Here is an 11,959-nt window from a genome sequence, read left to right on the forward strand (position 1 = left end):
GTGGACAGTATGCATTGCAATCCGCACGGAACAGCGGAGGTGATTTTTGACTGTTCGCTACGCGCAGCCCGCACGGCGGATGGCGACGGCAGATGATCCCACCCGCCCAAGGGTAAACTTCGTCGCAATCGCCGGATCAAACCAATTCTTCATCTTATTGCATTGAGAACCGACGGAACATTAAAATTGGTTGATTGATTCCTACTATATGTAATGTATACATGATGCTACTGGTACACTGTTACTACCACACCGCTGCGATTTGCACGCCCGTATAAACTGCTTTCACATACTCGCAGCGTTCATACAATTTCACTTGGAGAAGAAGAAGAAGAAGCAGAGAGACAAAAGCTACAGAAGCAGTAAAGGACGGCCGCTAGCTACCACGATTCGATTCCCGACTTCAGGCGATGGCGACGGCTCGGGAGGCCGGCGCCGGCGAGGGCGGCAGGCGCGAGCTGAAGTTCCGGTGCCGGAAGGCTGCGTCCTCTGCTTCCGCGCCGTCGTCGCTGCCGCCGTCGTCGAAGTTGAGCGCGTAGCTGAGCGGGTCGTACCTGAACTCCCCCGCGGCCGCCACACGCCTCCTCCACCTGGTCCTGACCCCGCTTTGCGGCCTCTCCCCGCCGCTGCCTGGCGAGGACGGCGAGCAGAAGCAGCCGCAGACGGTGGTCCGCAGCTTGTGGCGCAGCGACGGCGGCGAGTAGGGCGAAGTGGAGGACTCCACGGCGTCCATGGAGTCTGCCTTGGTGCGTGTGTGCTTCAGCTGGAGTAGAAGCTAGAGATGGATGTGGGTTGTGACAGTGTGCTCTGCTGCTGGAGAAGGAAGGCGGAGTTGGGCGGGACTAAATAGGAGGGGCAGAAAAAAGACGGATAAGGACAGCCGGCCACGGCGTGAAGGGCAAGAGACGCGGGGAAGCAACCAACCAAAGCTGCTATCGCCGTAGCGCACGCGTGCCGTTAGACGTGAGGGTGTTCTCGGGATTTCGCACGTCTCTGGGCTTCGGAGCCGTTGGGGCGGGAGGGAGGAGGGCGATGGCAACGGTCGGTCTTCGTGCAAGCTGTCACAGTGTGTGCCGAGAGAGACAGCTGACCGTGGCAGCAACGGTAACAGCGGTAGCTTAGCTGCAAATGGAACTCAGACCTTCGTTCAGTGCACTTGAAGGCTTTGATTGTCTTTTGTTTACCGTGTATGATTGGCCGTTGTTGTCTTTCAAGTGTCAAACAGCTGCTACTCTTATTTTTATCCCTCAAAGAGACAGTTGGCACTTTTCCCTCTTTTGGAGATCAACATCTGATGCTCACGCGGACGTACGCCGTAGCTCCATTCACGTACTGCGTTCGCATCATACAGAAAAAGAGCATGATAAAAAGCATTGACACGGCCGAATCGATGGATGTGAAGGCCGACCGAATCGGATGCCAAACCTCCCGGCCGGGTGAAAGGTCTCCTGTCGTGCGGCCCGCGCTGACAGACGGACGGAGAGGATCGAGGCATTTTAATTCCCGTGACGGTGACGGCGACGGCGACTCTGCTCGAGTGAGCGCTCGTTCAAAACCCCGCGGAGCCTCCCGTCTCCGTGCACCCTGGGTTTGGTTCCACTGCCGTCGACGCAGGCCGCGGAGGCGATCAACACAACACGCACGAAACATCCCGTGCGTGTTCCATGCGCCCAATGCACATCTCATACACTAGTACAGTACTAGAGCAGGATAGGGCCAACTTCAGGCTTGAGCACGTGAATGTTTCAGCTTGCGTGCTGCCATCCATCAGAGGGGCCTCAACTGATCTGATCGATCCGGAGATGGTGCTGTGCCCATTAAATCAATCGCTCCATGCTCTTGCAAAGGTCGGAGGCTCGGACAATATATCAGAGGAGATATCAGGTGATACGGGAGCTTCTGTGCTCCCATGCTACGATGCGAGCTAAACAATTGAATCTAACATCCAACAATCAGCTGAGGAGCCCAGATACATTTGCAAATAGTCCTCAAAAAAACTTCATAAACCCAGGTCCACATCCCCTGAAGCTGACCGTTGGATGTGAGATCCAATGGTCGAGTTGGCATCGTAGCATGGTAGCACAACAGCTACCGTATCACCTGATATTTTCCTCCAATATGTCAAACTCAACCTTTTTTTAACCCTCAGCAGAAATTTTTCTAATCAGGCAAGTTAGATCGTCACAGATTGAGAAGGGTAATTTGAACACTCCCATTACATTAGCCTAGATTTGATCATAACCTCTCTGGCCGCCAACGAGAGCGTTCAAATGTTGTGTCCAAGTCAACTGGTTTTCGAAAGAGTAACCTACACATGAATAGATTGTTGCAACCCATCTAAAAAGCGAGTAACATAGTGCAAAGCAACATGGGCTATCTCACAGGCAGATAACTTATCATATAATTTAGATAATCACTCAACATAATCTTCTAATGTACTTGTCTGGGTAATATGAAACATTATTTGAATGAGTACCAATGTTGATTGCAACCGAGAAGGGGCTGACATGATTTAGACCATGTGGCTTTGGGAGAACAGTGTTGCACAGATTCAAGCCAACCGGCGGCAGGTCCTTCAAACCAAGAAGAAGCTAGTGGAATCCACTGCTGAGGAGGTGAGTTCCATTGCTAGAAGTAGCCATCCCAATGATTTTTCCACAAACAAGAATTTGTACAATCAAAACGTTGAAGCTCAACACGCGGAGCAGTGACAAATTGATCAAAACTCTCTCTATGTAAGGAATCCGGATGGGGAGAATTTCTTTTTTGGGGGGGGGGGGGTAAGTTGGCTCACGGGCACCTTTGATCGGAGTAGGAATATAAGCATATACCTCCCGTTGGTGATCCTTACCAAATCCAGTGGCGGCGGCGGGAGCCTCCGAGGCCGCGGCGGCAGGTGCCTCCATGCCAGCCGGATCTCCTCGAGCTTCAACATCGCCATCGATGTGGATCTCGCCAATATCGACACTAAAATCATCACGAACTCCTTCTAGCTTGGCGAAGAGTCCATCCAATTTAGTAGAACTTCCATCGAACATCTTGCTGACTTCCCTAATGGTCGTTGTGCGCTGATACTCAAACTTGCGATCAATGTCGTCTTCGAAGCCACTCGAAAGCATATCATAGATGCGCCTCCCTTCTGTTGTCGACTCCTCCATCGCCTCTTGTCGCCGGTGAACCTTGCACGGGTGTAATCGCTGTGGCCCCGCAGCGCTTGGAGTCCAGGACACAACTCTGAATACCATATTGTTAACACTACTAGTTGAGCTATGGGGTCATGACCATGTTGGATTGAATTCGAGCTTGGATTTGCATTTGAGAGCAATTTTGTCCAGCCTTCCTCACCTCTGTTCTAAGATTACAAGCCGGTCGAATGGCCTTTCTTCTCCTCCAACTTCTCATCTCTACGGCTAGCTAGTTTATAACAGGTAAACAATTACAGGGTTAATTGATCCATTCGCGGCCTGCAAGCCAGGCTGATGGCCGAACAACTCTCTTGGGCTGGGCCACCTGCCCATTTCCTTCATTTTGGATCCTCGTTGGCGGTTGGAGACCTGACAATGCAATCCGGTGGGAGGGAGGTTTACGGAACAACGGAGATGATATATATCGTGCATGTACAACGACCGGCCGAACTCTACTTGGGGTGAACACGGAACAGGGGTGGAGGCTGAGGCTGGTCGTATAGTCTCGTTTGAATGCAACCGCGGCTCGCCCCTGTATTTCAGTAAGAAAAGGACGTGCAGAGGAAGATTTTTCTTCGAGCGAAAGCTCCATCCGTGACAAACTGCACGAGCGGATAGTCCTTGAGATTTGTTTCATGTATGTGTGTGTGTGGTTGGTTCGATATTTTTGACTGGCTTATCCTTTGCAAACCCACACGGTGGAATGGTGGATGGCGACGGGCGGCGGGAGATGATTCCATCCACACCACCAAGCGAAAGGTAAACTTGGTTCACATTTCATCATCCAACACAAATCCCGACGAAGCCAAATTCTTCGTCTCGTGAACGTGAACATGTATCTGTTGCCTAGCATTGAGAATGGATGGGACAAAGGGAGTAATGTACTTGTCTAGGTAATATGAAACATTATGTGAATGAGTACCTGACGTTGATTGCAACCGAACCTGCTCTGAAGAAGCTAATGTGATTTAAACCATGTGGTTTTGGGAGCACGGTGTTGCACAGATTCAAGCTAACGGGCAGGTCCTTCAAACTGAGAAGAAGCTAGTGAAATCCACTGCCGAGGAGGTGAGTTCCATTGGTAGAAGTACCCATCACAACGATTTTGCCACAGACAAGAATTTGTACCATCGAAACGAGGAAGTTCAACATGCGGAGCAGTGGCAAATTGACCAGAACTCTCTCTATACAAGGAATCCATATGGGGAGTTCTTTTTTGGGGGAGGGGGGGGGGCACCCTTGATCAGCTCGCCCCCATGCCGGCCAGATCTCCTCGAGCTTCAGTATAGCCATCGATGCGGATCTGGCCAATATCGACATCGAGATCATCATGAACTCCTTCTAGCTTGGCGAAGATTCCATCCAATTTAGCAGAACTTCCACTGAAGCCACTCCGAAGCAGATCATAGATGTGCCTCCTTTCTGTCGTCAACTCCTCCATTGCCTCTTGTCACATGCAAACCTTGTGCAGGTGTAGTGGCTATGGCCCTGCAGCACTAGGACTCCAGGACGCGACTCTGAATACCATATATATTAGTAACACTACTACTTGAGCTATGGGGTCATGGTCATGTTGGATTGAGTTTGAGCTAGGGTTTGCATTTCAGAGGAATTCTGTCCAACCTCCCTCACCTCTGTTCTAAGATTACAAGCCGGCCGAATGGCCATTCTTCTCCGCCAACTTCTCATCTCTACGGCTAGCTAGTTTAATAGGTAAACAATTACAGGGTCAATCGATCCATTCGCGGCCTACAAGCCAGGCAAATGGCCGAACAACTCTCTTGGGCCGGGCCACCTGCCCATTTCCTTCATTTTGAATCCTCGTTCGCGGTTGGAGACCTGACAATGCAATCCGATGGGAGGAAGGTTTACGGAACAGCGGAGATGATACCGTGCATGTACAACGACCGGCCGAACTCAACTTGGGGTGAACACGGAACAGGGGTGAAGGCTGAGGCTGGTCGTATAGTCTCGTTTGAATGCAACCGCGGCTCGCCCCTGTATTTCAGTAAGAAAAGGACGTGTAGAGGAAGATTTTTCTTCGGGCGAAAGCTCCACCCGTGACAAACTGCACGAGCGGATAGTCCTTGAGATTCGTTTCGCGTGTGTGTGTGGTTGGTTCGATATTTTTGACTGGCTTATCCTTTGCAAATCACCGTCGTCGCTGCTGCCGTCGTCGAAGTTGAGAGCGTAGCTGAGCGGGTCATAGCGGAATTCCTCCGTGGCGGTCACGCGTCGCCTCCACCTGCTCGTGCCGCCCCCGGCGTGCGGCCTCTCCCCGCCGCTGCCTGGTGAGGAGGGGGAGCCGAAGCAGACGCAGATGGTGGTACGCAGCTTGTGGCGCAGCGAGGGCGGCGAGTAGGGCGAGGAGGAGGAGGAGGACTCCACCGCGTCCATGGAGACTGCCTGGCTTGAGCTTGAGGTTGTAGGAGCTGGAGATGTGGGGAGAAGAGATTTGCTGTGTGAGCGAGGAGGTGGGGGTTGGCAATGGCTATGGCTGGATGGAGAAGGAAGGCCGTCACACACAAGAGAAGAGAACATGCATGACAGAAAGCACACGGCCGGATCGATGGATGTGAAGGCCGGCCAGATCACGAATGGGATGCCAAACCTCCCGGCCGGGTGAAAGGTTGTGTATCGTACGGCCCACGCCGACGGACGGCTCCTCGATCAAAGCATGCAGAGAAAACACATCCTGCCTCCGTCTCCGTGCAAGCGCCGTTGGTTTGGTTCCCCTGCCCTGCCCTGCCCTCGACGCAGCCTGCCCGCAGATGGGACCAACACAAACAGAAGACGCACGAGAGACGAGAGACATCCCGTGCGTGTTCCACGCGCACAATGCACATCTCTTACGGTACAGAGCTTCACTAGGGTAGCGCTAGGTAGGTTCAGGCTTGAGCACGTGAAAAACTGCTTCCAGCTCGCGTAGGCACGTACGTGGTGGCGCCACCATTCATTTCGATCTCATCTCATCATGATGATAAGGATCGATTCGTCACACCATTTATCAACAAAACAAAACAAAGCGTCCCTCCCTTCCCTTGAGAGACAATCTACTACGGGTATTACAAATAAATTAACCACCCAGCAGTCCACGGCAAAACCACACGCGATAGGATGGGAATGGTAACCATCCACCCATGGTGCATCACATACTAAACCTTTTTTTTTTAACTCCTCCACCCTTGGTGGTTATCTAATGCCCTAGTTAACTTAGGCTTTCTTGGTGCCCCACGTACGTACGGGTCACGTCAACACCATTTCATTCATGTATAACAATCCTGCATACCATTTTTTAGGCAAAGACAAAACAGGGATAACCAGGTAGGCCCTAGCGGAGCCCCGTGACACAAGTGCCAACAATCTTCTCCTCTCACTGTCATAGCCGAAACAAGCTTCTCAAAACTGTGCCATGTTTTGCGCCCTCATCTTACAACACACGGTATCACAACTGCTGTTTAAAACTTCAAATTCCAGAGTGACGCTCTTAATTTCGGCAGGGAACAGCCACACCCACACGGCCACACCAACTGAATCCCGATCCAGACGCAGCAAAGCAACAACAACATAGTTCTCACAGATATGAGCCATGAGCAGCCCTGACAAGTAGACGAGGCGAGCCATGTTAGAGCATTACTAGTAGTACCCCTAAACCCTCAAACCCTCATAAATAATCGCTTTTTTTGCGGGTTGCAACAAAAAAAACGCAAAGACTAGAACCTCTAGACCCTCAAACCCTCAAAAAAAAGTAAGAGTCCAACCCTCAAACCAATTTCGAACCGTAGAAGTGAGGGTTGGAGGGGGGCGCTCGACCCCAACCCGCACTCCCTTCCCCTGTCGCGCGGGAGGAAAGTTTCCCGTCCCCAACCTCCCGCTTCCTCCCTCCCAAGCCGCCGGCCGTCGCCCGCCACCAATCCGGCCGGGCCCCCGCCTCCCTTCGACGCCGCAGCCGTCCCGCCCCTGCGCCACGCTCCCCGCCGCCGGATCCGCCCTTCCCCGCCTCCCCTCGACGCCCCCCGCCTCCCGCCCCGGCGCCCCGCCCCCCGCCTGCATCAGCCGTCGGCCCCGCCCCCCAGTCGCCTCCCTTCCCCAGCCGCCTCCCGCCCCCAGAGGCCAGAGGCAGGCCGGCCTCCTTGAGCCGCCGCGCCAGACGCCCCCGCCTCCCGCCCCCAACCCGCAGGTATGCTTCCTGTTCTTCCTTTTTGTTTTATTTTTTTCCTTTTTGATTCATTGTTGGCACTCACAATTTATTGTTTGTTGTATTGTGTAGATGGAGGTGAACAACAACGACATGGACTCGTTGTCCGATTCGTCGGGTTGGTCGTCATCCGACGATTCGGACATCGACGAGTTGTTGCAAGACAACGACGTCGAGATGATGAGCCTCCTCATCGACGTGCAATCCTTTGAAAACCGCGTGAAGCTGATGGATCAGAGGAGAGGGTCGAAGATGGGGCGAGTCACCATCTACCGGAACCGCGCTCTCGGACATGAGCATTTGATGGAAGACTACTTCGCGGAGGTACCTACATACCCTCCTCGTCTCTTCCGCAGAAGGTACCGAATGCGGCGTAGTTTGTTTGTGAAGATTGTCAACGATTGTGAGGCCACCTCCTATTACTTTAAACGTCGTAGATCCGCCGCCGGTATCATGGGGTTTAGTGCACATCAAAAGATATCGGCGGCAATGCGGGTAGTCGCTTATGGCATACCCGCGGATTATACCGACGAGTATCTTCGCATTGGGCAAGATACAACCACGGAGTCAGTCCGTAGGTTTGCCAAGTTGGTCATTCGGCTGTACGGTGAGCAGTATCTTCGGGCACCAAACGAGGAAGATACAAAGAGATTAATGAAAATGAATGAAAAAAGGGGATGGCCGGGGATGCTAGGTAGTCTTGACTGCATGCATTGGAGGTGGAAAAATTGCCCAAAGGCATGGCACGGAATGTATTGCGGTAAAAGCCGTGATGCTACCATTGTGCTTGAGGCCGTAGCATCTCAGGACACATGGATTTGGCATGCATTCTTTGGGTTGCCGGGAACACTCAATGATATCAATATCCTCAATAGATCTCCTTTGTTCAAAAGATTAATTTCTGGGGATGCTCCAGCTTGCAACTACAAAATCATGGACAATGAGTACTCAATGGGATACTATCTCACCGATGGCATCTATCCCGAATGGGCAACTCTTGTGAAGCCCATCAAGAAGAAAAATGGGGTGCCCTTAACAAGAAAAGAGGCTCATTTCACCAAGGCACAAGAGGCAGCCCGCAAGGATATTGAGAGAGCTTTCGGTGTTTTGCAAGCAAGGTTTGCCATAGTTCGTGGTCCAGCTCGGTTTTGGGACAAAAAAACCTTGATGAACATCATGAAATGTTGTGTGATTCTACACAACATGATCCTAGAGGATGAAAGAGGGTTAAACCTTCCTTGTTTCTATGACAATGTTGGTACCTGTGTGCAACCGGAAAGAAATCCTTCTCGCATACACGCTTTTCTTCAAGCACATCGTGAGATTGAGGATGCAACCACTCATGGTCGGCTCCGGGATGATCTAATAGAGCACCACTGGCAGTTGGATGGGCGGCGCATTGGTCCATGATGTATCTTTGTTTTACTTTTCTATGTCCTATTTGATTCGAACAATTATGTAATTTGCTCAAACATTGTTTTAATAATTTGAATGATTATTGTTTTATTCGGTGTTGTAATAATAACTAGAATGATTATTGTTTTATGTCTAATGTGATGGAATTTATGATATGTCATATGATGAAATGTATGATATATGAAATGGAAGTTTTAAAGGTTGGGGTTGAGGCAAAGACTAGAACCCTCAAATCCAACCCTTAAAGCAGTTTAAGGGTTGGGTTTGAGGGTTCTAGTCTTTGTCCCTATTTTTCAACCTTTAAAAATGTCAAAAAGTGGCACTTCTCAACCCTTAAAACTGCTACAAGGGTTTGAGGATTTAGGGGTTCTACTAGTAATGCTCTTACACCAAGTGAGCCAACTGTATATTAAAACCATGCCTTCTTGTAGGTGAGGCGACCACATCTGCACGCACCAAGTCCATGCGACCGAAACCACAACTGCTTCGACCTCTGACGACGAGGGTGTTTATCTGACAATGACTGTGACCCATCGACTCTGTGCAACACAAGGCAGGAGTTAGTCCGGCATGCAGAAGGACTTTTAGTCCAGATTGTACACATTCTGTAGCTCAAAAAACAAGCAAGATGGGACGGGTTACAGGCAGAAGCAGGACATCATTTGTGTCCCATTGGTAATGTTGATCTTAGCTGAATTTGAAATGATGTAACTGTAACACTCAACTTTTATGTGCTTAGCGCCATAACTTGCGCAATGCACATTGGATCAATAGCCAGGTAGAGCCATGTATTTCAGCTTAACATTGGTAATGTTGATCTCAGCTTAACATAACAGCTCTCCTAAACGACAGCTAAGTTGTTTCAAGAGTTTTTTTACGGTACATCATACTACCTCTGGAACCGAGTAATATTGAATCATCTCAGCCGTTAATTAGCGGGGTACTTTCGTGTGTTTCCTAAAATTGATATCATCGCTTGTGTGCATCGGCCGCGGCCGACGGCTTGATCAATCGCCTGATCACATACGTACTAGTAGTAGTACATCATGACACGATCAATCCACGTATTGTACATGATGATTTCCTCGGCCAAAAAGACCTCCTGTCCAAATTCAGCGCACGCTAGAAGGGACGCCGAGCCTCCACCATTGTCAGATGTCTCAGATCCAGAAAAGCACCATCACCAAAGAGGCTTTGTAAGTCGATAAACATGCCCACCGCAAAGCAGTGCGACACATGTCATTGTGGCATGTCGACCGGGAAACGCCCCGTGCTACCTTGGACCCAGACCCGTGGCATCCTATCGACGAGGTAGAAATCAACTTGGGGTGAATACAAAACATGAGTGAAAGCCGAGGCCGGTCGTAGTTTGAATGCAACCGCGATTTGCCCCTGTTTTTCTGAAAGAAAGGGAAGTGCAGAGGAAGATTTTTCTTAGCGCGAAAGCTCCACCCGTGAGCCGTGACAAACTGCACGACCTGGTTCTTCTTCGGAGTCGTTTGCTGTGTGTGTGGTTGGTTGGATATTTTTGACTGTTCAGTACTCGCTAATCCTTTGCAGCACCCTTTTACCCACGTAGAACTGTTTGTACATGGTTGGATACGCGCAGCCCACAGGGTGGATGGCGACGGCCGACGGGAGATGATTCCACCCACCACCAACCCATGGTGAACTTCCTTCACATCACAGTTCATCATCCAAAAGAAATTCCCGACCAAACCAATTCCTCATCTCCGTGTACACGTATCTGTTGGCTCGCATTGAGAATAGATGGAACACTAAAATTGGACTGACTGATTCTTATATGTATATAAGTACATGATGCCATTGCTACTCCTCGCCTCGGTACGTTTCCCCGGCCGTATAAATAAACTGCTTTTACAGATGCAGTGATCCAGTCTCGCTCGGAGGAGAAGAGAAAACAAACAGAGAGACGGAAGCTAAAAGAAAAGTTAAAAGGGACGATCGCCACTACGGTTCAGGACTTCAGGCGATGGCGACGGCTCGGGAGGCCGGCACCGGCGAGGGAGGCAGGCGCGAGTTGAAGTTTCTGTGCCGGAAGGCGGCGTCCTCTGCGTCGGCGTCGCCGTCGTCGCAGCCGCCATCATCGAAGTTGAGCGCGTAGCTGAGCGGGTCGTACCTGAACTCCCCTGCGGCCGCCACGCGCCGCCTCCACCTGGCCCTGCCGCCCCCGGTGTGCGGCCTCTCCCCGCTGCTTCCCGGCGACGACGGGGAGCCGAAGCAGCCGCAGACGGTGGTCCGCAGCTTGTGGCGCAGCGATGGCGGCGAGTAAGGCGACGAAGACTGGACAGCGTCCATGGAGGCTGGCAGCCTTGGTACTGATGTGCTTGAGCTTGTAGGAGATGGAGATGTGGAGAGAACAGGCAGTCTCCTGTGTGAGCGAGGAGTGAGGAGGTGGGGATTGGCAATGGCTGGAATGGATGGAGAAGGAAGGTCGGGGACTAAATAGGGAGAAGAGAAAAGGACGGACAAGGATAGAGGGCGGCGACGGCGTGAAGGGCGAGGTACGCGCACGCCAACGCGGGGAAGCAAAGCAGCCGCTATCGCCGTAGCGCGCGCGAGCTGTTAGACAGACGTGAGGGTGTTTGGGAGATTTCGCGGGTCTGGTGGCTACGGAGCCGTTGGGGCGGGAGGTGGGCGATGGCAACGGTCGGTCCTCTCCTCGTGCAAGCTGTCGCGCGCACACAAGACGCTGACCGGTTGTAACGGTCACAACAGTGGAAGCTCAGAGCATCTAAAGCCGGTAAGGTCAGAGCCGGCCTCCTAAACTCGCCTCAAACGCCCGAGCAGCTGACCGGTGACAACAATCCGATCGAAACGGGCTTCAAACGCTTGGACTGACCGGCACCCTATTCAGCCTAAATATGGGGCAGATATGAGGCGGGATGTAGGACTCATCAGCCTGGCCTCACCATAAATTGCATCAAATCCATCAAACCCTTCCTCCTTCGCCGCCATCCTTCTACCTTTCCCGTGCCCGAGCCTCGCCGTCCGCCACCCTTGTTCTCCATTCTCACCATCGGTCCCGATCCACCGTCATAGATGTCGTCCAGCCCGTCTCTGACCGCCGCGATGGAGACTGCGTCCGCCTCGTCCCTTCCTCGACTCCGTCGTGCAAGGCAGACAACGTCGCCCGGAA

At 51.8% G+C, this 11,959-nt stretch overlaps 2 protein-coding genes across 2 annotated transcripts; both read right to left on the bottom strand.

The window, feature by feature from the left end:
- Positions 1-175: 175 nt before the first annotated feature.
- LOC125520644 lies at positions 176-829 on the bottom strand. The gene has a single exon (XM_048685606.1). It carries the CDS (start codon positions 731-733, stop codon positions 404-406), a length of 330 nt encoding a protein of 109 aa, XP_048541563.1. The 5' UTR covers positions 734-829; the 3' UTR covers positions 176-403.
- A 9,743-nt stretch (positions 830-10,572) lies between these two features.
- On the bottom strand, positions 10,573-11,359 carry LOC125520809. Its single transcript, XM_048685836.1, has one exon. It carries the CDS (start codon positions 11,116-11,118, stop codon positions 10,786-10,788), a length of 333 nt encoding a protein of 110 aa, XP_048541793.1. The 5' UTR covers positions 11,119-11,359; the 3' UTR covers positions 10,573-10,785.
- Between the last annotated feature and the right edge of the window lie 600 nt (positions 11,360-11,959).

The sequence above is a fragment of the Triticum urartu genome, chromosome 7 (genome assembly GCF_003073215.2).
Source record: "Triticum urartu cultivar G1812 chromosome 7, Tu2.1, whole genome shotgun sequence".
NCBI lineage: Eukaryota > Viridiplantae > Streptophyta > Magnoliopsida > Poales > Poaceae > Triticum > Triticum urartu.

Bases quoted from the DNA above. Each gene is read 5' to 3' on its own strand.
- LOC125520644 (XM_048685606.1), bottom strand. From the start codon at position 733: ATGGACGCCGTGGAGTCCTCCACTTCGCCCTACTCGCCGCCGTCGCTG.
- LOC125520809 (XM_048685836.1), bottom strand. From the start codon at position 11,118: ATGGACGCTGTCCAGTCTTCGTCGCCTTACTCGCCGCCATCGCTGCGC.